The sequence below is a fragment of the Polistes dominula genome, unplaced genomic scaffold (assembly GCF_049000335.1).
Source record: "Polistes dominula isolate Pdom_NZ unplaced genomic scaffold, Pdom_raw_medaka contig_16, whole genome shotgun sequence".
Taxonomy (NCBI): Eukaryota; Metazoa; Arthropoda; class Insecta; order Hymenoptera; family Vespidae; genus Polistes; species Polistes dominula.
This window is the reverse complement of record NW_028301040.1, coordinates 6,606,158-6,632,564: the sequence shown is the minus strand read 5'-3', so window position 1 is coordinate 6,632,564 and position 26,407 is coordinate 6,606,158. Positions and strand designations below refer to the sequence as shown.

At 29.6% G+C, this 26,407-nt stretch overlaps 1 protein-coding gene across 4 annotated transcripts in view; it reads left to right on the top strand.

Annotated features, from left to right (window-relative positions):
- LOC107070583 (lachesin) overlaps nucleotides 1–26,407 on the top strand; it is a 279,183-nt gene that overhangs the window by 211,483 nt on the left and 41,293 nt on the right. For all 4 annotated transcript variants that reach the window (XM_089174799.1, XM_015328917.2, XM_089174798.1 and 1 more), the window contains 3 exons: nucleotides 16,018–16,146; nucleotides 21,551–21,835; nucleotides 22,082–22,144. In XM_089174799.1, coding sequence (XP_089030925.1) covers nucleotides 16,018–16,146; nucleotides 21,551–21,835; nucleotides 22,082–22,144 — 477 coding nt within the window. The remainder of the gene's footprint in view (nucleotides 1–16,017; nucleotides 16,147–21,550; nucleotides 21,836–22,081; nucleotides 22,145–26,407) is intronic.

The window sequence follows — 26,407 nt, the reverse complement described above, 5'->3', positions numbered from 1 at the left end:
CTAACGGCAATTATTGTATAATTATTTGTACTCGGTACATAAAAGGCTTATTTTCAAAGAAAATAAATCATATAATATAATAAATTTCGATTACTAATCTTTAACAAAATTACAATTTCTTATTTCTTTTTTTATTATTATTACCATTAAAACTAACAGCAATTATTGTATACTTATTTGTACTCGATGCATAAAAGTCTAATTATCAAAGAAAATCAATCATATAATAAATTGCATTATTATATTTGTTGCGAAAAATTTATGAACTTTAAGAAAAACAAATTCATCATCATAATACGTAATAAATATTAAATCTTTAACAAATATATTGCACATCTTTCCCATAGATAAGAAAAAGTAAATTAATATAAAGAAGGTACACTTTTCCTTTCCATCATATAATTAATAGTGTACATATTATCGACTAATCTCTAATCTATCGAATGACAAAAGTTAACTATAGGAGTACAATAAATTATCTTTATCTTTGTCCTGCGTTATTAGTAACGCAATTAACTGTTCCTTATGATCCTTGGAACGTGCTTGTCTTACTACCTAACCGATCCCCACCCATCCCAACATCTTTCATTTTTTCTTTAGTAAGTAGAAAAAGAGGGAGTGGAAAGTAGGAGAAAATGGGTTGGTCCAGAGAGAGAGAGAGAGAGTAGATCGACCTGATGCAAACAGGGGATTAACCGGAGGGATTTATGCCAGGGAGGAAGCTATCTACGTAAAGCTCGACCCGAAAGGTTTTTTGCTTGGTATGCTCCTTAAATATTGTAGAGATTAATCAACTCTCGTGACCCTCACCTTCGTAAGAATATTCTAGGAGCGGTGTACTTTTCGACGGTGTCAATGTACTCCCTTTCGCTTCCCCTTTCCTACCCCTCCTACAAAAAAGAAAAAGTATTCAAGAAAAATGATGAAAATTATATGAACTAAGAGTAACTATATTATATATACCCCCTGTGTCACTATTCTCCTGAAGTTAATCGAAGGACTAATCAAATTCCCTTGATTTTCTCTCATCGCTTAGATTAGAATTGTATTAGTGAAAGAGAAAGAGATTCTCGAGGGAATCAAGGCTACCGTCGACGTATTCGAGATGTGACATTCACATAGTAACGTTAGCTAGTGAGTTATCTAGAGAACTAACCACGAGGTTAGGGTCAGGACTCAGGAAGCACTTGTGGTTCCGTTTCACAGACCAAAACGTTCCTCTTGATATCGCTGAGGAACTGACCTCTATTCCATGCCTATATCTATAAATATATATACATATATATACATGTAAGTAGAAGGAGAACCAAATTATACTGCAACCTAAATTACAAACCTCAAAATAAGACAATAATTTGTTGAACGGGTTTATCTAATTTATTAAATCTTTTTATATTTTTCTTTAACCACTATACTTTATAATTTTCTCTAATTTCATTCTACGTTAAAATTAATAAAAAAAAAAAAAATTAAAAAATAAACGATTCATTTTAAAAATTGTAGGAGAAATAATACTTCACAAATATGTTCTCCATTCATTCGAAAAAAATCTAAGTCTATAATCCAATTGTTAAGAATTTATTTATTAGCTTATTTCACATTACGTATAACCCAACCCTATTTCGTTATCCATTAAAACCTCTTTACTTTCTTTTCTTTTCTTTCCTTTTCTTTCCTTTCCTTACTTCCTTCCTCCTTCAATTTCATTTTATGCCTAAATTAATCAACAAAAAGAATTTACGTTCGCCTTGGAAAATCTCGCAAGAGGAAATTCTACTAACGTAGAATGTTCTTAATTCGCTCTCGAAACTAGTACCACCGTACTAGTACACCGTAGGATTATTTCGAGTCGGAGGTCGCGTGCAATCCTGCAGAAATCGTCCATCTGGCAGATTACCTTGGCTAGATTCGATCGTCCATGGAATTCGAAGCTCGCGCGCACTACTACGCTTCGGTACACACACACACATATATATACATAGACACACATACACACACATACAGACACACTTCCTGTGAATAATGTAACGAGAGATGCGTTTCCTGGCTAGGGACAACAGAAAGCCGCCGTAGCAATCCCGATGAAATTAATTGAATTACGGATTCGAGATCGAAAGGAATAGATAGAGATAGAAAACAACGTTCTCTTCGATTTTTCGCGAAAAAGCTTGTAAACAGGAACCGAACGATATACTACACTTAAGTTACTCTTTTATACAACCTTTCGAACTGATTTTCCTTTTATACGTGTTTTCTCCTATCCCGAGAAAACAAGATTAAATAGTTAAATAAATACATAAAACGAATGCTAATGGAAAAAAAACTGACTTATTTTTTTTTTTTCAAGTGCCACGGAAAAATGGGTTGCTAGACACCTTAAAACAATTCTCACCAAATATGAGCTCTTAGTTCAAAAGATATTCAGAGACAAAAATCAGTACACATGAAAGTTTGATAATTTTATATTTATTTTATATATATATATATTATTATTTATATTAATTATAATATAAGTAATTATAACATAATAGGTAATAATAAATAAGCAATATATAATATAATATACTATAATATATTAATTATAATATAATATAAGTAATTATTTATATATATATATTATTATATTGTTATTTTTTTTATAGGGAAATAGAACAAAATAAATGATACGAATATATATATATATATATATATATATATATATATATATATATATATATATATATATATATATATATATATATAAAAATTATTTTCAAAAAATAATATAATCTATTTAAAAATGATTTTATCTCATTTATTTCCTTTTTAAAAATAAATATTGAAATAAATCATTTTTTCAAAATATTTTACAATAATTTCATTACAATATATCTACAATTACATAACGTTCGTATTAATCATTTTTTAAGAAGGAAGGAGAATAAATGTGAATATTTTTTACATATATAAATAAAATCACCTTGAATGAGATTTTAAATAAGTGTCTGACGTAACCTGGAAAAAAAAACTCGTTAACGAACGTGGACATATACGCTGCAAATTCCATTTATTAGATACGAGAATCTCGTAGGCCGTAAGACTCGAAGAATTCAAATGCAATCAAAGCCTAGCAATCTCCATTAACCATGACATTTTCTCTCTCTCTCTCTCTCTCTCTCTCTCTCTCTATTTCTATCTCTCTCAATTTTTACTATTTTTCTTTCTTGATAACTAACTTATTTAATCATTTGTTTACACAGTTTTCATGAACTTAGAAATATAGAGAATGATAGGTAACGATTTACGATCTACGATCGCAAGTACTAAAGATGATAGTTAGATCGTGACAAGGTGGCGTTAACTTATCGACATTGAACTTGCATGCTCGTTAAAACTTATCCATGTAAATATATACCTCATGCCATTTGAAAGTAGAGAAGACCAAAGTCCGATAATTTGATCCTGACTGATATCATTCTCGTGAGAGAAACTCTTAATGTTATTATACTACAAAATAAGCTAATCCATAAACGGAATTTCGTATAAACCTAACAATTACAGAAATATATTGATCATACTAATACCAACATAATTAATCTGATTTCAAATATATAATCGTATTTTAAAATTAATTTGTGTTGAAATTCGGAAAAAAAGCAGTAAAATAAAGATTGAACAAAGTATCAATATAATTTGTTAAATGTTCTTTTAATTTAGAAACGTGTACAAACTAAACTTAAATAAACCTCACAATTGCAGAAATATATTGACCATACTAATACCAACATAATTAATTTGATTTCAAATATTTAATCTTATTTTAAAATTAATTTATATTGAAATTTGGAAAAATTTGGGAAAAAACACAGTAAATTAAAGATTGAACAAAGTATCAATATAATTTGTTAAAATGCTCTTTAGTTTAGAAACGTGTATCATCTCATTCCTTTTTTTTTACATTTTTTTCTTTCCTTTAAACTTCTTCTTTTTTTTTTTTTTTTGTAACATTCAAATATCCAGTCAAATCAAATACGCGTCAGAACGAGAAACGTGAAGATAGGAAATTTGGTATCAACCACTTTTGAAACGGCCGATTGCCAGTGATGGTTCGTTTGCATTTTCGCGTATTCCGTTTTGAGTTTCAAACGCACCGATCGTTACGTTTCATACGGTCGTTTTGACGATGTAGTCGACTACTATCATATACCATTCCGAAATGTAAAACAAGTAACAACGTGAAAGAAATATAATCAGGTTGTCTCTAGCGTGCTTTTTACATTGCGTAATTAATAAACTGGGACACTGGCAACATCGTTAATGAGACGTCAAGGCTTAATAAGTCGCATAACCGAACGGTAAAACGTTGATGTTTCTTGAATTTAATATTATGACTAATTACAACCTTTAAATATATACAATCGATTCTCTTTATCTCTCTTTTTTTCACTCTTTACATTCATTTCTCTGAATTTCTTTAAATAAAAACCATTTCATATTTAATAAACGCGTTGTTAACAAAAACAAGCAAGGAAAAAAGAAAAAAAGTAATCAATTTACACAAATTAAAATGTTCTCTTTTATAATAACGTTTTGAAAATTGTATCTCAATTATGATAATAATTTAAGTACACGTTATATACACCTTTAATATCTACTCATGTATCATGTATATCATACGTTGAAATTTAAAATCGAAATTTGCAGATAGAACAAATACACTCTATAACAAATATATGATATATATTTATGTATGTGTTCGTATAATACGTCTAAGTTTCCAATTAAATGCTTGTCTGACTTATTGACCAACGTTCGTAACATGAAATTGATTTCAAGACAATATGGTTATACGGTCAACATCGATTAATGCTTGACAAAACCAACACCAATACAATCACTAATTAGCGGAGATAGATTTTTAAACAATCAAAAATTAACCAATTAAAGCAATAGATAGTGTTTATACTTTTATATCATTTCGTAATATTTCTTATTGTTAAATATTGTATGATAAATGATACATTTATTTCTTTTATTCTTTCGGGTAATTAAAATATACCTTAGAGTTTATTCATGGGTAACTAACATTCTCATATGACTTTCCAACATTTCATACGTAAAAACAAGTTTTTCGTTGCCAAATGACCAGTATTAAATTTTCAATTAAAATATTGCATTCGATGCTATTTCCCTTTTCTGCATTTGACTTTATGCAAATTACAATTATACCTATATTAGTATTTTCTTATCAATTGTTTTTATTCATATATTTTTCTTTTTTTTTTAGATCCAATTTAATATCTTTTTTTCAGTTGTACAAAATATAACGTTTATTAAAAACCAGTCATTTAATTGTTTACGACAGTGATGTCAAACACACAGCTTGGAAAACTCTATGATGCAACTCGTAGCCTGAAGCTTCAACCGTCGATACGACATAAAAGAATTTTATTTTCTATTCAAAAACATTTGTTTCGAAAAGCCTTTATGCCTTTTTTGCTTTTCGAATTTGCGAATCGTAGATTTTCTTAAATTTTATTTGATAGCAGGTTTTCACATATGAGTCGTTGAGAAATCAATATGATTAATTGTAATTAGAAAAAACAAATATTAAGAAAATTAATATTCAGTAATACATTGATTTATAAAATTATTGATTTGTTAATTTGATCAAACAACAAGTATAGAATATATTTTTTTATATAAAGTTCGAATAGCAATCAATTACAATTTGATATTTTAACACATTCGCGACCGCTGACGTGAATTCACGTCTTTTCTAATTTGGTTTCTATTCCTGGTTGCCACTGACGTGATTCACGTCATTTTACATTTTAAAAATTTAATAAAAATATATACAAATATATAAATTAAAAATTTATATTATTTTATAATTATTATTTTTTATTATTATTTTATTATTACTTTATTAGTATTTTATATCTATATATATAAAATTTTTATTTACATATTTATAAAAATTTTATATTTTAAATTTATATTTAATTACTTAAATATAATAATTAAATATTATATATTATATATTATTATATTATTTTAATATACATATATAATATTAAATATAATATTTAAATATAATATTAAAAAAATTATATTTTATTACATTATTATATTTTATTATATAAATATAAATTTAAATAATATAAACTTATATTTATATATAGAATATATGTAAAAATTATTGTTTTTTCAAAATTTCATTATTTTTGCCGGTACTTACTTACTATAAGAAACGGAAAAAATATGCCGGCTGCGAATCTGTTAATAGATGCAAATTTTCAAGTTACAATTATCACTGGCCAAGAACGTTAAAAAAAATTAATATTAGTTGAATACAATAGAGTATTAAAATAATTGTTAATTAATCGAAAAAAATGTCTATTGCTAAAAGCAAGAAGTATATGTTCAGAGTAACGTTGTCTTTGAAATGTTACAATAAACTGACAAATTGTCCTCTATGTGTGTGTGTGTGAAAATACTTTTATTTAAGGCCGGCGATACATGTAAACGCCTAAATTTTGACCGTTTTTCAGAGGCTTATTTAAAATGGAAGGAATCAATGAATCGTTTCGAAACTCAGCATGTTTGTTCAGTACATATTAAAATATAAGAATCCGGTTTTCCTTTTGAAAATGGCTGCTGTAGTAATCAATCTCCTTAGGCCCTCGCGGCGAAACGTATCAAGCTTGGTAATTTTTAGTTTTGGTTATAGCAATCGGAAATTTAAAAAAATGGTCGGAGCGTGTTCATAAAACATGTATCTTCTAGTTGAACTAAGGAAAAACTAAAAAGTCAAAAAATGATAAATTGGCACGACTCAGACCAAAAAGTCTGTTTTTTAACCCTTTTGTTAACGGTTTTTGGGTCAATAATAGCAATTTTTGATAATTTTTGTGGCATTTTTGAAGTTCAACTAGAAGCTAATACTATAAAGAAAATGTGTGCTAAATTTCATAAGAATCGGTTGAGAACTTTTTGAGTTATCTGTCACCACAGTTTGAAAAAAGTCGTTTCAAGAAAAACGCGTTCAAAGTTTAGCGTTCGTGTCTAGCGCCGAGTTGAAACGAAGCACTTAAATGAATTTTTAATCGATAAATAATGCGAATTTCATTCTTAAAATTTGCAGACATATTTTTAAGATGGTAAACTAACTATTTATGAAAAAAAAAATTCGATTTTTTCGTATCGCCGGCCTTAATGTTGTTAATATGACATTTCAAATGTTGCACATGTGTACAACAGTAATAATATTCATAACAAAGAGAATTTAAAATTAAAACGTTCTGATTTTAGTATTTTTTTTTTTTGCATTCTAATGTAATTATTTTATCGTTCCTGCGCAGTGGTTCAAAATTGCTGTAATGTAAGTAGAGTGTATTAAAGTATTAAAAAAATTGATAATAATTCGAAAGGAATGTGTATTATTGTTTAAAATACCAAGTATATAATCGGAATACAGTCTTCTTCAAAATTCCCCTTCAGACTGGCACGTTGTTCTTTATCAAAATAATTTTATTTAATGTTGTTTATATGACTTTCCTAATGTTGCGCACGTGTGCAACGGTAATAATATCCCTAATTAAGAGAATTTAAGATTATAACGTTTTAATTGCACCATTTTTTCCATTTCTATGTAATTCTTTTAACAAAGGTATATTTGTTTGAATGTTTTTTTCCCGCCAAATTTCAAATGTGTTCGTTTAATAAACTATTCCAAATATATCAAACATATATATATCTTTAAATATAAAAATTCAGTGTCACATTGTTGATTTCCAATAAACTTCTATACTACTAAACCAATCTTATCTTATTTTTTTATTGTCTTATCGAATTATTATTGTCTTATATTTTTATTTGTCTCATCGAAATTTTGATTATTTTGTGTGATTTTTTTTTTAACTTAGTACATAGGATAGTTTTTATCGCCATTATTTCTATTTTTTACTGGTAATTTAAAGATTTATCATTTAAAGATTATATAGGTCGTTAGGTACTGTAAGTTTTCAATAGATAGCGCTGTATTACACTTTAATTATTTCACGTTTTTTTCAGATTTACATATGACATAATTAACCTTGCTTTTAATACTTTTTCGTGCATTATTATTTATTTTATGTTGTTTTATGTTTAATTTGAATTCTTATAAATTATTAGTGAATATTGATTTGACTGAATTAAATAGTTTAGAATTAATTAAATCAACGTTTTTTAACACATTCCCGCCGGCATATTTTTTTCTTTTTTTAATACTGAGTACCGGCAAAAATAATGAATTATTTAAATATTATATTGAAATAATTAAGTATAAATTTAATATATAAAAATATATTTTTATTAAATTTTTAAAATTTAAAATGACGTGAATCACGTCACCAGCAATTAGAAATGGAACTTAAAAAGACGTGAATTCAGGTCATCGATCTCAAATGTGTTAATAAAGCAACAGCAACGTGTGACCAAAGCATCCTAGTATATATGTATATAAATTTAAAACTAATTATCTTTATTCTAAAATCATCGTTAAAAAATCTAATAAAAGTAAGCAATGTAAGATTTGAAATATCATTCGTTATACGATTTAAACGACCTATCACTTATAATTATAATACAAATACATGTACAATTATTAAAGTTTAGTGTCAAAACAACACGATCTTTATTGCTTTTCTCTCATTAGTATTACATTCAAACATAAAATGAACAATTTTGTCTGATATTAATGAGAGATTACATTAGCATATGGTCGAATCGTATAAGTAAGGTTATGCCATTCGTAGAATTCACCTGTCTAACTATTTTGCTACACGTTGTCTCATCACCATTCACCATCTCCGTATGCTTCGTTTGTTTCAGTCTTTCATATCTCTCTCTCTCTCTCTCTCTCTCCCTCTCTCTCTCTCTCTTCGTCCTTTGTCCCACCTCCTCCTTTCCTACCTTCGTCGTGCTTTCCGGCAAGCCACAGGATCGTAAAAGGCTGGAATTTCTGTTGAAACATCTGCAAAGCCGCGCTCTGGGGCATCTGAGCCCCTCTAAAGCTTCATACAAATTCATGACGGAGTACCCTGGCCCGTCTCTCTCACTCTCTCATTCTCTCATTCTCTCTCTCTTTCTCTCTCTCTCTCTCTCTCTCTCTCTTTATTTCTTTCTCTTTCACTCTAATACACGTACACTCATATATCTCTGCTATATATCCCTAAGTTTTCGGCAGATACGCATTGTATACATACATACGTACATATTTCTACGTTAGTTGGTAATATTATTTAAAGCTCAGTTAGAGTCCTATCTCTCTTTCTCTCTCGCTCTCTTTCTCTCGCATCCTATATGGAAATCAACTTCCTTTCTAAAACATCTAGGATTAATAGTTTTATCAAAAATAATGTCTCTCCAATTCACGTTTAATAAAAACACTCTGTTTTCATTTTATTTTTTTTTATTTTATACATAATTTTTCTTTTTATCTGTCAACAGACATATCTGTTAAGATATGTTTTAATTACGTCATTTTATATTTTATCATTTTAAGAACACTTGTTTATTTAAGTAATTATAGGATTTTTGACAAATAAAAAAAAAGAAATTAAAGAAACGCGAATTGTATATTACATTTTTAAAAGACATTTCCAGACATCCATCTCTTTTTCGAATCCTTCTCTGTAAACACTTAGGATTAATAGCTTTTTTTTCTATTTATTTTTTTTTTTATTTTAAATAATGTATCTTGACTTTATGTTTGTTACGAAATTTAGTTTTATCTTGTTTCTTAAATGAGAACAGGAGTATGTTAAAATATGTTCACTACTCTGTTTGTTCTTGCTTCTAACTTGAGAACAGAACTATGTTTAAATATGTTCTCTCTTCGTAGTTCACTTATAGATGTAATATAATCTTTTATTATCAACTTTATGAAGAACATTCTAATTCACAATTTTTCTTTTGCCTTATGAATATTCAAAAATTTTGAAGATCTTCTTTCGAAACTAAAGAATCTGATTAAAAAAAGAGATTTATCGCATTTTTTCTCACACCCTCTATAAAAAGGTAAAACACCTAGGGAACAATAATAATAATTTTCTCAAAAATACTAGATTTCGATATTACAATTAATACAAGATATTGCAATTTCTTTTCCTAGTTGTTACGTGAAAATTAATATGTTAATTATACTAATTATATACTAATTATAATTAATAATTGAAATATTGGGTTGTCCGAAATGTTCGTGCCAATTTTTAATAAGTAGCATGATGTTTTTTTTTTGACTGAAAAACCTGAGAAATTCTAGAAGAACAAAATTTTGAAGTTATCCATAAAGATGGAAAAAGGTTGTGGAACAAACTGGCACTTATATATGAGCCGTTTGTTTTGAAAGTGGCCTAACTCCATTTTCCAAAAAAATCGAGTTTCCTACCGCATAGTTAAATTTTCATCACATGATCATTTCATTCCGAAGCAATTTGTTACAAATATATTTAAAATCATAAAGATTTGGTAACAAAAAAATTTGTCGATTAATGAAATGATGAAAAGTTTATTTTAAAAGTGGCTTATCTCCATTCGTCAATTATTATTTTCCGGTTGTATCTGGTTATTGTACAACTTTATGTTCAATATCTCGATTCGAACATAAATGGAGTTTGGCCACTTTCAAAATAAACGGCTCATATAATTTAACCCTTTGCAATCGAAAAATGTTTTTTTCTCATTCATATTACCATCAATTCAATCAAATAGCAATTTCAATAAAAAAAAAAGTCATATTCACGTGTTATAAGCAAATGATATCTGAACACTAAAAAGAAAAGTCATAGTTAAGATATATAATACTAAATTAAATTTGATTTACAATAGTTTAATTTTTGTTTCTTTTTTATTTATTTTCTTTATTGTCTCCATAGCGGAGTCCTCGAGTGCAAGAGGATAATAAATATATACCAAAAGAAAAAACTTAAATGAGTTGCGTTTCCATCTTCCGTCAAAATCGGCACAAACTTACCGGACAATCCAATAATATTGTATTAATACATTCGCGACTGACATATTTTTTCCTTTTTCAATACTGAGTACCGGCAAAAATAATGAATTATTTAAATCTAATGCAAATAATAAAATATAATTATTTAATAAAATATTATTATTTAAATTATATACTGAAATAATTAATTATAAATTTAATATATAAAATTTATATTTATATATATTATTTATATATAAATAATATTATATTATATATAATATAAATTGATATTATATATTTTATATATATATATATATATAAATTTATTTTTATAAAACTCTTAATATTTAAAATGACGTGAATCAGAAGCAATTAAGAATAAAACTTGAAAAAACGTGAATTCACGTCAGCGATCGCGAATGTGTTAAAATATTACCCAACTATATACTATTTCGAGATATATTAAATCTTTCATTATCAAGTTCTATGATGAGCATTCTAATCCGAGATATATAATCGTGATTTTCATTGTACCTTTTGAAAAATCGAAGATTTTCAAGACTTTCTTCTTCTATAACTAAAGATTCCGGATAAGAGGAAAAAAAAGCGATGGAAGAAACGTGGATCTAGTAAAAGAACTATCTCTCTCTCTCTCTTTCTCTTTCTCTTTCCCTTTCTCTTTTTCTTTCTATCTCTATCTTTCTATGCGGAATGACGAAGTAATCTTCTAGAATCACAGAACATTAAAAGCGCCACTGATCTGCCTCCATTTCTTCCGATTCCCAAGACTAACATTCGTTCGATCTACACAGAGCTTCTACCCGATGTAATTTTCTTTCAATGACGTTCGCTACTTCTTTCTTTTTTTTTCTTCTTCTTCTTCTTCTTCTTCTTCTTCTTCTTCTTCTTCCTTTTCTTTCTATTCTTTGATAAAGAGAAAGAGAAAAAGGAAAGAAAAGATTTCCCGTTGATTGGGATTCGTTCAACATTATTATTCTTCCGTTATCAAGTTTGATATAACGAATCACCGATTTATTTCTGATCGTTCGGATGAAATATTCCCTTTTTTCTTAATTTTCCTCTTTCTCTTACTCTCTTTCTCTCTCTCTCTCTCTCTCTCTCTCTCTCTCTCTCTCTCTCTCTCTCTCTCTCTCTCTCTCATAAAATAACTCCGTCGATTATAAATATTGTTCGTGGGGTTGGTATCAATCCTCTCTTTTCTTTTCGTTCATGACCGATCGTCGAACTTTTTCTCGATTTGCATCATACCGAAAGAGAAAGAGAGAGAAAAAAAAAAGGAGTAGGAGGACGCGTTATTTAAACGCTTGGCTCTCTCTCTCTCTCTCTCTATATATATATATACGATAGTAGGACACCGGAATACATTAATATTGGATGAGGGAATCTCGAAATGAGCTCGTATCGAGAGTCGATACGGTCGTTATCAAAAACTCGTTACCAATATTTTATCCTTGATATTACTTTAGTAAGCTACGGAGACACGTGTGTTCTACTCCTCCTCCTGTTCCTCCTCCTCATCCTTCTCTTTTAAACCAGCTACTACTCCACCACCCCCTCCCAATTTCCAACGTTCACCCCCCCTCCAACTCCTTTGAATTTTCTTATTTCGATCAACATTGATGTTATACCATTATCGATTATTAAATGTCTTCATTTTTTTGTTATTTTTTTGTTTTGTTTAATGGTGTTTGTTCATCTTAAAGTATTTAAAATAACATTTTAAGTTTCATATACTACTGTATATTTCGTGGAAAGAAACTTTTATATTAGTATAATATAAATAGTCTTTAAAATTTTTAAATTATTATATATATATATATATTTGCTATTTATATTTATATAATTATTATATAATATTTATATAATAAATAATATTTTTATTATTATAATTATTATATAATATTATAATTTATTTTATTATTATTAATTAAAATTATCTTATTATTATTAATTATTTCATTATTTCATTATTTTTGTCTTTATTCATTATTTTTTTTATAATAAAAAAATTGTTAAATTAATTATTCTTTTATTGAAATATCTCTATCATATGAAATATTTCGTGGTTTTTATAGAAATTTTTTAATAATCAATTTTTTAACGTTTTATTTCAATGACAATATTATTGAATATCGGATCAAACTTTATAAAGTTTTATTACTACAATTAATATTAAGGATCAATCGAGAGCTTTCTCATCAACGAAAAATCCTTTGTGACAAAGCTTATTTTATCAAATATTTTAATTACTGCTACACAATAAGCAAAGCTGGTATTAAGTAATGACATTGATGAAAATAGATAATAAATTGATTATTTTTTAATAATAAGTCAATTCTTTGATCGATTCATTTTATATAAAATACACCTGATAGATTGTAATTTACGTCTATTAAATATGCATAATTTATATATATATATATTTTTTTTTCAATATTCAATTTATAATTTCATTTAGTTTATAACTAAAACATAAAGTTTGTTATCCAGTATGATAAAAAATTATATTACCTACGAACTACCTAATAAAATATACCTACATACCCTCTTTTTTTCTTGTATCCACAATGAAACTCAAATATTGGGGAGACCCAATATTGTTGACCAAGATATTTTACAGATATATCAAACAACCCTTGGAATATAGTTTGATTTCATTTAATAATTTCTAATTTATTTCTTATTTATTATCCCGATGATTTTAGTAATAAAAAAGATAATATATTAAAGTTAGATTTCTTGTATGTATTTTTCATGAAATAATTAATTCAAACGAAACTAGCAGAAATGAGATATAAAAAGTGAAATAAGCGTATCAACTTGTTCCCAGGGTCTCCCAAATGTATTAAGTTAATGAAATTTTCGTTACAAACTTTTGTGCAAATGTTCAAGTTCGTAATTTGCATATTAACTCTTTATGAGGTCATAAGAAATAAAAAAAAAAAGATAAAGAGAAAAAGAAAAACTATACATGAAGGGTTCGTTTCACAAGTTATCGCAATATCGATCATTCCAACGAGCAACCGCAAACAGTTTCGTCTAACTGCACAGGTACTACTATTACTAATACTATTACTAATACTATTACTGCTACTATTACTACTACTACTTGCAGTTACTGCTCGTCATTGTAACGAGTGTGTTCTACTTATCTCTCTGTCTCTTTCTCTTTTTCTCATTGTTACTTTGCTTCCTCAAGATCGTAAGAAGGTAGAGAAAGTTTTCTCGTAAATCGTCCCTTGATGCAGTACCGGCACGAAGCCGATTTATTTGACGTTCCCTTTACTCCTTTCACCACTAATGATCCTAAAATGGCGATCACGCAACCATTTTGTAACTCGCTTCAGAGAAATCATTAAAACGACCTTTGTAACTACGTTAAATTATCAGTTTAATAATCAAATATCTTTGTATAGATAATATAATACAATATATGTCAACTTGATTAAACTCATAGCTAATTACAAATTTTATAATGATAAGATTACAAAATTATACTATTTTATCAAATACTTTTTGAATAATACAAATTGAAATAGTCCAATTAATAATGTTAGAATATTGCAATGTAATAAACTTTTTATTATATTCAAATATTAATATAATATTTGGGATACTGAAAAGTAATCAAAATTTCTTCGATGAGTACATTCACATTTAGTTCGTGTCAATGAAAAATCGAAGAACTTTTTAAAAAGGAATGGAACAATTTTCTTTACATAAGGTAAAAAGTGTTAGCAAATGATGAAAACATTTTTTGTTGATTACCATTTAAAATTTCTTTAATAAATAAATGTTTTTCTCCAGCAGAGAAGAATTTTGGTTACTTTTCGATTGATTAATTATTTTTTTTTTACTGTCAATTTATTAATATACTAATATAGAATAATAATAATAATTAGATTTGTAGTATTATATATATATAGGGAAATCAATTGTTCTGTATCCGGCTAAGGATATCTAATTCCCCCGTGTTGCCGACACTACTTGAGATATAAAAGATACTCTTTATTCTCACAAATTATTGCTTATTACAATTACAATTACCCTTACAATAACAATTACAATAACGCTTCGCAACTTTTCGCACTCACTCAGACCTCACAGAATCACTACTCACTCGCTACTCTCTACTCACTATTCTCACTCGCTCTCGTCACTCGGTTCTCTTCACGCTACTCTCTCGGAAAAACCACAACAACCCCTGATGCGTGACCGTCCTCTCCTTATGAGGTTTCTCCCCCACCCCGCATGTTCCAAACGCACCCGGACCTTTGGACCCACACCGACTAACACACACAACCTCTCGGACCCTTGGACTCACACAGATTTACACACACAACCTCTTCGATTTTCAACACACCCCACATATATATATATATATATATATATATATATATATATAATATTGTTTATTTATTATATTATAAATATTAAATATTTATTATAATACTATATAATATTTATAAATACTACTTTTAAATTAAAAAAATATTAAATATTATATATGTGGGACGAACGCCTCCATGCCAAACTTGATAAGCATTCGTGGAAGGGAACTGGTCAGTGGGCCCTGGATAGCTCAATTGGTTAAAGAGCAATCGCCCGGAAAGCGAAAGATCCGTGGTTCGAGTCCCGGTCCAGCAGTCGGTCCAGCGGTCCAGTTTTTTTTCACGAATCTTACATATAATATAATATATATAATATTATTTATTTATTATATTAATAAATATGAAGTATTTATTATATAATAATACTATAAGTATATCAATTTATAGTATTATGTATAGTATATTAATATATCACAGTATTAAACAGATTTAATATTATCAATTCATTAATATACTAATATAAAATAATAATAATAATAATAATTAAATTCTTAAATTATATTGTTTATTATTAAGTTGTATAATTGTCTAATCGAATGATGAATATGTTTCACTTTTATAACAATTTATATTGCACATATTAAATCGTACGATAATTAGGTGGTTAAAACGATCAAACTAATAAATTCCTGTATCTGATTTTAGTAAACAAATACGAAGGCGAGCAATTAAATTTGACGAGGATTACACGCAATGAAATGGGAGCATATCTATGTATAGCAAGCAATGGCGTGCCACCAACAGTCAGCAAAAGGATCACCGTTGATGTTGAATGTAAGTCGTTGATGATTCCCTGTTAAATCCGATATTCAAATAGAAGAAACAAATATCATAATATATCATTTCAAATTAAGTGATTTATATATAAAAGGATTCCAAATTGAAAACAATCTATTTGATAGAATTTGTATTATAATCATTTCGTATTAATCATGCTCAATTTATAATTAGTTATTTATATATATATATATACTGAATCCTAAATTTTATATAATCATAATTTACAATTATAATTAACAAGAAATTTATCTCATCGATCGTTTGATTTTTTTTTTACTTTTATTATTCTCGTAAAGAAATAAAATAATTCTTTCTTCCAAATTCTTTTTACGGTAGAGTTAATTAATATATACTTTATTTTATATTCATATTAATATACGTAAACATTCGTAATTCTTATATAAAAATAATTTGAGATAAAATCAATGACAATCTTAAATATATTAGTTATTTATATATAGGTATAATATATATTGAATTCTAAATTTTATATAATCATAATTTACAATTATAATTAACGAGAAATTAATCTCATCGATCGTTTGATTTTTTTTTACTTTTATTATTCTCATAAAGAAATAATATAATTCTTTCTTCCAAATTCTGTTTATGCGGTAGGGTTAATTAATATATATACTCTATTTTATATTAATATTAATATACGTAAATATACGTAATTCTTATATAAAAATAATTTGAGATAAAATCAATGACAATCTTAAATATATTAGTTATTTATATATAGATATAATTTTATATAAGCCCAGTAAATATAATATTAAAAGAAAACTTAAATGAGTTTAGTAGCATTCGAATGAAATTGAATACATCAAGATTTAGTTATATTCTTCAATATCAACTTTCTCTAATATTCTACGAAGAGAGATGTAATGATGGTGCAACAAGCGTTGAAGTAATTCATCGGAAAAACTTCATCGAAGAAAGTTTCTTTTCTTGGTTATCACAAGCACACTGAGACGTACAAAAAGAGAAAAATAAAGAGAGATGGAGAAACTAAAAGGTCTGAATATTAAAGGGAAAAGAATGGATGAATAAGATGAAGATTTCCAATGGCAGACAATGAAAAGGAATGCATCGAATGTAAATGCATGACGTGAGATACGATAGGAACGATTGTGAACCTGTTGATTCTTAAACTTTTCTTTCAATAGGATTCAAAAGTAAATGACGAAAAGGAGAATACGATTATTTCAAAAGAAAATTATTAATTATTCGAAAACCAACGAACTTACGATATAAACTAATATTTTATCAGATTAAAGTAATGATTGATTTTTAATTTCATAAAAATAATTCGAAACAGAAAAACCGTAGTATATATATATTCCAAAAATTTATCATTGACAAAACTAAAAATTGAAAAATATAAAAACTCTATTTCTTATAGTATAATAAAAAAGATATTAAATTTACATAAATCTAATAAAACGTTAAAATAAGAAAAATAAAAAAGGAATATAAGAATAAAAACGTATAAAGACATATTGATTAAATTTCATTTGACGAATAACGAAGACAAAGAAGTATCAAAAAAAAAGTATCAGCAAGTAGAATTTCTTCATAGGCTGTGGTGAATGGTGGTGGTGATGTTGGTGGTAATATGGTGGTGGTGAATCGTGAAAAGAGAGGTGAAGGGGGAGACGGTGACGTTGGAAAAGCCCGAGGGAAATACGGGGATCCTTGCACAAGCGTCCCTCTGCTTCTGCTCATTTTTCCCTTTTATGCGTTCCATTCGTTCGTGTCACTTCCTATGCTTGCACTCGCTTTGTGGTCGTGTATCTTTACATTTACCCCGCATACGTGTGCACATATACATACGTGAAAATGGACAATGTATATTGGGTACATATATATATGTATGTAGGTATATATACTCTTTCTCGTCTTTTTCTTTACCTGTTAAAGTAAAGAAAGGATGGTAGGCAAGAGCACAAGCCGACTTTATTCGTAAAATATTTAGATCGGACGAAATATATTTTATTTAAAGGACCAACGTGGAAACAATGCTTTTGCTTCGAAACACGAAATTCGCGACGAAAGTTTTACCAATGTTATGTTATTCTTACATACCACTAGACACTATCTTTTATTACAAACATTTCTCTTTTTCCTTTTTATCTTTTTTTCCTTTTCGAATTTAAAATGCTCAATTTCGAGAATAATATTTTAATTTCAATTTGATGCAAAACTTTTGTAGCACGTAAGATTACGTATTAGCGTAAAATTAATGAAGATAAATTACTAGTTACTACGATTTAATGAAATAATTTCTTAGTTTATTTTGTTTTAAATTTAACTTACATACTTGAAATTCTTAGAGAGAGACTGTTTTAAAATAATAATATAATATATCCTCTGTGCGATAAGATAGTGGCTCAATGCTTTGCTTTTTTTGAAACTATATAAGCAGGCAACAACTATAAACCCTGAATTCGCGTTGAAAGTCTTATCAGTGTTATGTTATGTTAGGTTTACAGAATAAGCACTATACTTTATTTTTTCTCTTTGAATGCGATGTTTTATCAGGAATAATATTTTGAAAATTGTTAAAAAACACACACAAACACGAGAAGCGTCCGTAGTGAACTTTTGATTTGACATCCACATGCATATGTGCATCCTTCTTTTGTGTTACGTAAAAGTATCTTTTTTTTTTTTAAACTCGTATGTCACTCATAGAAAAATTTGGCTTTTTGATGATGTTTGAGACTTTTGTTTAAAAGGATCCATTAGAAGTTTTAAAATAATATAATAAATTTGACAAATAATAAAATTGGAAAGGGAACCACCCTCTCAATAATGAGAAAAAAATAATGACAAAGTTTACTTCGGGCGTATAAGACTCTTTTACGTTCTTAGTCGACTCTCGTACATTTGAGCGGTGCACTCGGCTAGTTAATCTACTTAATTAAAAATAAACACTGACGTTGTTCACAGTAGAGAGAAAGAGAAATCCCACGGTCCGTACCCACTTCTTCGAATTCATACGCTTTACCATAAAACAAACGAAGAAACTCTAATGTATTTTCTCCTATTACTAATAAGCTTATTTTGAGAAAACATTGAAAAACAGATAAGACCTTGGGCTTTTCTCCATTAGATAAAATAATAATTTATTATTTTATAACTAAATATTTAAAAATGAAATAGTACACGCTCGTACAATTAACAAGAATCAAAAAACGTTATTTCGTTCTAAAAAATGAATATATTATATTATACGAATGAAATTTTTAATACCGGACATCAGTGATTTAATATCTTTTCTGTCAAACCAAATTATAATGCAAGAATAAAATGAAAAATCATATAATATAATTATAATCCTTTTGGATTAAATTAAAGCCCAGCGTCGACGTATTTCTAACTTGTTAACTCTTTTAATTGGTATTTAACAAAAGCAACTAATCTATAAACCGTAATTAACGATTTAACGAGATACCGAATGAACGGATGAGTTACATCCTCTATACAAAAGTATATCAACCATCTCCATTGGGTCCTGTATATCAAGTAGTGTAGTACTATTGCTATAGCATGCGTTCAACCTCTTCCCACAAATCCGCAAATTACTGGTGCTGACCCCTAATTAACGCATACTTCCCCTCGATTTTCCGGTAGAAACATCGAGTCCTCTTTCTCCTTAGTCCACTACTAATAGCCACTTCTCAACTATACCCAACACCTTTTCACCCACCGTTGTCTCCATTCGTTTCAACCTCTCGAGCTACTTCTTCTTCATGTACTCTCGACAGAGTTTCCAACGAGTCGTTAGTTAGACCTAAATTAATCTAAGACCAAGGTACTTCTATTCCTTCTACTACTGTATGTTTCACCAGGGAAAACGTTCCTTTACTCTTGTTGAAGCTTAAATTTATCCTCTAACGAAGAGAAAACGAATGAACGAAGGAAAAAGACACACTAGGAACGAACAATCGAGGATACTAAAGAATTATTTCTACAATTATCTACTTACACACTACCGAAACACTAATTATAATTCCAATTACAGTAATCCCCCCTATAACAAGGTATATTGGTTCTTGTATAACACGTTATGTACAAATGATTCACGTTTAACTTTTCTCGTGAAAAGTGGGGACTGCCCGCGTTATACGAAGGACACGAAATCGCGTAATATGAAAATGCATTATAAGAGTACCGTGTTATAGGGGAGATTATTGTATTTACTTATTTTGTTCAATATATTTTTTCCATAAATATTTTTCTAATAAAAAAAAATGAAACTACACTTTCGTTCTATTCATTGTGCAATCTAATTATGAAAATAGCATTTTCTTTTATTACAACGATGCATCAAAGTAAAACCTTTCTAAACTTTCCAGTACCCATTTTACCAAAGTCTAGTATCTCTAGAAATAAACGGAAAAGAAAAAGAAGTAGAAGAAGAAAAATAAAAAAAGAAAAGAAAAAAAAACCAAGAAAAAGAATCGAAGGAAATCGTTGTTGTTGAATATCGTTTGAAAAAAAAGTACCAAAAAAAAAAAGGGAAAATGCGAAAAGGTCACTTTCATCTTCTGACTTTTTCCATTGTATTGAAGTAAAATAAGAAAGAGAAAGAAGAGAAGAAGAAGAAAGCATCTATGCGACATCCCCTACTGTTCGACTTTAACTCGAGCATGTTCGCAATCCTAGTCTCGAGCAAACGATAATTGACTTTGTTTCCAACTCGTTTCCAACTATGGAGTATCTCGCACTGAAAGTCGTCCAGGAAAGTGTAAGCCTTATGTTCTTATGTATACATCTACATCTACAATTTAATAATGTTACTCTCTTCCACCGTTGTTAAAAAAACAACAATAACCCCGAAGAAAACAAAAAAAAACATGTGTGCATATCACACAAGTTAAAAGTTCAAATAAACAAGTTTCGAGGATAATTTATTCTATAATATTATTATAATATTATTTGTACTTTTAATTTGTAATTATATATTTAATTATTAATTTAAATATAAAAATGCGCGCCTGTTCGTATGCAACACTCCAGACACACTTTGAAAATGTTGCTTGCGAGCGACATCTACTGAGACAGATTTTTTTTGCAGTCAAAACTGTTTATACACGTATGTATGACGGGTTGCCTATCTTTCGTCTTTCTTGTCTAAAGGGTTGCATTCATACAGGCGCACATTTTCGTTTCGTTTCCCCACTACATCACCGTATTTCATTTTTTCAAATCACACCCATTCTAAAGAAATTTTCACTTTAAAAGAAAATTAGAAAGACAGGAAAAAAATATTAATCTCGTTAAAATATCGCGTCAATCGATAATGAGATAAATTTCATAGATTTTGTATTTAAATTTATAATCAAATATTTCTTAATTAGTTATTTTATATCATTTTACAATATAGTTTCACCAATGATCTTCGTACCAAATCAATTGGTCGGAGCACCAGCTGGTACCAACGTGACAATCGATTGTCACACCGAAGCATTTCCACGAGCAATGAGCTATTGGTTTCAAGGAAATGAAATGATACTTTCCAATGAGAAATATACAACTAGTATAATGGAAAATAGCTACAGGGCTCATATGAAATTACATATAAAGAATCTTCAAGCTGGTGATTTTGGAAATTATCGATGCATCAGTAAAAATTCTTTAGGAGAGACCGAAGGTTCTATTAGGCTTTATGGTAAGTTTTTTTTGTGATACTATTGTACCAAGTTATATACATGCAACATCTTGTAGAATTTTTCTGTAAAGAATGAGTCAAAGTAAAAGAGAAAAATCTTTGAACAAAATATACTCAGTTCCAGATAATCGTTTTCTGCATAATTTTCATTATTCAAAAGTTTCGATATATACTTGATACTCTAGAAAATTAATTCAATTGTAAGATATAATGTGATTTAACAAAATGGATGATTACTTTTTCTAGAAATTCCTAAACCTTCGGCGCCACCCAAAGCAACGGAGATCAAGAGCAGCGCCAACAAAGAAGGTGAGAAGTCTCTCAATAATAATTATACAATAATCGTTCAATTCGCCTTATTAAACAAACAAACAAAATACTAAATGACACGAGTTAAAATCTTGCAAATTTAACTATCACGTTCGATTACCGATATAACAAAATAATTTTTCACAAAGTAACAAACAGGATAGATCAACACGTTGATATAGAAAAGAAAAAACTGTCGTTATAGTTATTTCTCGCTAAATTCCAATTTTAATTCTCATGATGACTGACTGAGGAAGGGTGGGAAAAGGCGTTAAAATCGTAAATCACGTCTCGATGGATAAATTAATCGACTTATCCGTTTTCGTACCCAAACACTCGTCCATTGTTCTTAATGCAAGAAGACATAGCGTTGAAAGGTATGGAAGCATGGGGTGGAATAGATGGCCCAAGGCACTGTAGAATCTTTTCAAAGTGATCTTTATATTAGTCATAGCGGTGCACTATGCACACTGGGAGTTGTATTATTAAAGCATCGCGAATAAGTTGGGCGGATGCCTAGGTCAGGTCCCAGTGGTTATGCCCTCGGTTCTGCCCTCGGTTCTGCCCTCGATTCTCTTCCTTCTCTCTCTCCCTCTCTCCCTCTCTCCCTCTCTCTCTCCTTCTCTCTCTCCCTCGTTTACTCTTACGTACCTTACTATAAGGTACCCTCTTTCTCTTGCTTCTCTTCTACCATCTCTCGGTCTCACGAAACCAATCTCAATATACTGCATTATTAACGCCATACAAGGCACAGTCACGACGGTATTACCACCATTAAGCTTTACAATTTTACCGCATAACCGTGCACCACTATTTCTACTAACCCCCTTAGCCCCCCAACCGGCCCCTTCATCTCCTTCTCTGCCTCTTTTTACTAAGGTTCAACGGTACGCGGATTATTGTTACACATCCTTCCTCCTCCTCCTCCTCCTCCTCCTTTTCTCTCTCATTCACGGTGTTTCTAATAAATGATTATTATTGCCTTTTGGAATGCTTAATTATTATTGATCGCAATCTTACTAATCGAAAATTTCTTTTTAATACGTATGGATACTATATTTAACTTATGTAGACACTTTTATTTTTTTTTTTTGTCAAAGTTAAATCATAATATATGAAACTTGAAAATACATTTATATAGATCTGACAAAGAATCATTTCAATTAGGTAGAACTATTTTTATTTCTCTTTGATTCTCAGGTATCTTAAAAAAAAAATTGGATATTCTTAACGAACCGTCTTTTACCATTGCATTTTTAAATAACTTTGCTATTAATTAATCTCGGAATGGTGTCATTAAGTAAATTTTTCTTTTTAAAAAAACATTATAGTACATACGAATTCTATACTCGACATTGAATACGTTAGAGTTAAATTCTTAAGTAGGTGTATTCGTCTCTCAATTACTCTTTCTTTTATTCTTTCTTTCTTTCTCAAGCAGAAAATAGGAAAAAGTAAAAATTAGATACGATCCTTTCCATCTTTCTTTATAAAACAAGAGAGGTCGTCGAGCTTGACGTGAAATAACTTACTCTCTTTCTCTTTTCTCTCTCTCTCTCTCTTTCACTCTCACCGGTGATAACGGCAGCTACGTCACTATTTATTTTATAATCTTATTATGGCACGGCTTGTGAAATAAAACTTTGAAATGACACGAGAGAAATTGTGCGTGTCCACAGAAAACTCATTACGAGAAATGTTTCTACGTTTCGTATCTTTCTATGAAATACGTTCGTTGAAATTTCCACCCCCCTCTCTCTCTCTCTCTCTCTCTCTCTCTCTCTCTCTCTCTCTATCTATCTCTCTTTCTCTCTTTCTCTCTATCTATCTATTACTCTCACATTTTTCGTCGAAGCAACCATTGAATAAATAAAAATTTTTCACTCGAGAACGAATTCAACTCGAAACGAATTAATATACGTACGCTGTGCTTCGTTAAGAGGGAATATTACGAGGTTCGAACGTCGCGCCAATACGTCACGTTTAACGAACCCTCATCGACATATTCATTCGTTTCCCCGATTCTCGCTCTCTCTCTCTCTCTCTCTCTCTCTTTCTCTTTCTCTCTCTCACACTTCTACCTTAATAGATATTTATTTCCACTCGATAATTGGCACGAGATTAATGGCGTAATAATTGCGTGAGTATTCGTCGCTAGAACGTACGTGACACAAAATCGAAGGGAATACGAACTCTCCAGAGAAATAATGCAAAAGAGAGAGAGAGAGTGAGAGAGAGACAGACAGACATAGATGGATAGGTGAATAGATCGATAGATAGATATACCAATAATAATAATAATAATAATAATAATAATAATAATAATAATAATAATAATAATAATAATAATAATAATTGATAGACGAGATAAATGTAAATTGTAAAACAAGAGTGTACAATATCACGAACTTTAACAAGATGATCTCGAGAGTATGATATAACCAAAGAAAGAACACCGATCTTGAATACTTCAAGATCCCCGTTGTTCATTTTAAATACAGCAGCAAAGCGGCTAATTCTTTCTCTCGACATTACGAGTTAACGATCGTCCCCACCCCCGCACTCCCCCTTTTCAACCCTAATCCCTCTTTTCTTTCTCTCGCCCTAGCACAAAAATGAAAGTTTAATTGGTTTTTGAGTTAGCCTGTCTCACAATCAAGCCAGCTTTTCCCTTCCTACCCCTTACTTGCAAGACACGCGGACCGGTCACGGACAGTAAGAAGAAAACGTCGAAAGTCGACAAAAGATTTTAATTTTATATCGTGACATTACATTGGCGGCTTAACCGGTGACCTAATTAAGCGCATTTAAAATTCAATTACCGCACCGCTTGCGAATACAGCATATACAAGAGAGAAAGAGAAAGAAAAAGAACAAGACAAATAGAAAGGTGTGGAAAAAGAAAGAAGAATTAAAAAAGAAGAGGAAAAAGAAAAGAAACAAAGAAAAAATAAAATACCCACTAAAAGAAAACAGAGTATAAAGGATATCGCTAAATTGTTAAAGACGGTTTATAAACCGTAAAAGAAAGAGGACGTTTCATTACGTGACTGAAGAATCTTTAATTATTAACATCGATAAAAGGAACCAAATAAAAATGAAACGGTTTTTTTTTCTTTCTAGAACACTAAATGCCCGATGAACCAGCAATCTCTATTGCTTTTATCGGATCGAAAATATAAATGAAAACTCAAGAGAGGCTGGAGAGAGTGGTGGGGAGAACCGATACTCTTTTTTACCACGGACATGATCGAATATTCTCTCGCGAGACGACGAATAAGAAAAAATAATGAAAGACATAAAGAAAGAAAGAAAGAAAGAAAGAAAGAAAGAAAGAAGGAGAAGAAAGAAGGAGAAGAAAGAGAGTATTTCTCGGCATAGGAATTATTCAGTAGGGAAGCCTTCTATAGGAAAGAAAAGAAAAGAATAGAATAGAAAGAAAGAAAGAAAGAAAGAAAGAAAGAAAGAAAGAAAGAAAGAAAGAAAGAGATGGTTAGACGATCGACAGAGGTATTTGTTATTCGAGTCTCGAAATATCCCTTTTTCCGTAGTATATTACAATACCGGTGGCACGGCTTTATGGATCCATAAAGAGACGGGGAAAGTAACAGCAATGGCAGCAACAGCAACACCACCCCTTATCCCTACCTACCTCTTTTTTCCTTCAATCTAACTCACCAATAACACTATCAGCAGATACAACTCTAACAAGAGTCTTGTATAGAAAGTTAGATATTTCACTAGTTCGTTCGATTCTTCTACAAACTGAATCGATTTTGCCTAACGTAGATGAATTTACTCGTCCCTACATCCAACCTGCCTAATTCCCAACGTGCTTTCAACACGATAGAGATAGATAGATATGATTAAGGGGTAAGAGAGAAAGAGAGAGAGAGAAGTAGTAGGCAGATAGGCAAATAGATAGATAGATTAGTCCGTCTAGAGTAGGTACGCGATGTTTAATAATACCTCGACACATTCCCTGTCTCTCTCTCTCTCTCTCTCTCTCTCTCTCTCTCTCTCTCTCTCTCTTTCTCTTTTCTCCTGGGACACCAATCGATCCTACAGCCCGTAATTAATTATCACCTGACAAGGAAACCAAAATTATTTCTGGCCTTGCCTTTTGCCCCACTAGAGAGAGAGAGAGAGAGTAAGTGTGTGTGTGTGTATGTGAGTTTACAATTTACTGTAACCAAACGAGACAATGCAAGAATATTCTTTAAATGTCATACGATCGATCACATTAACAATTAACATACGGGC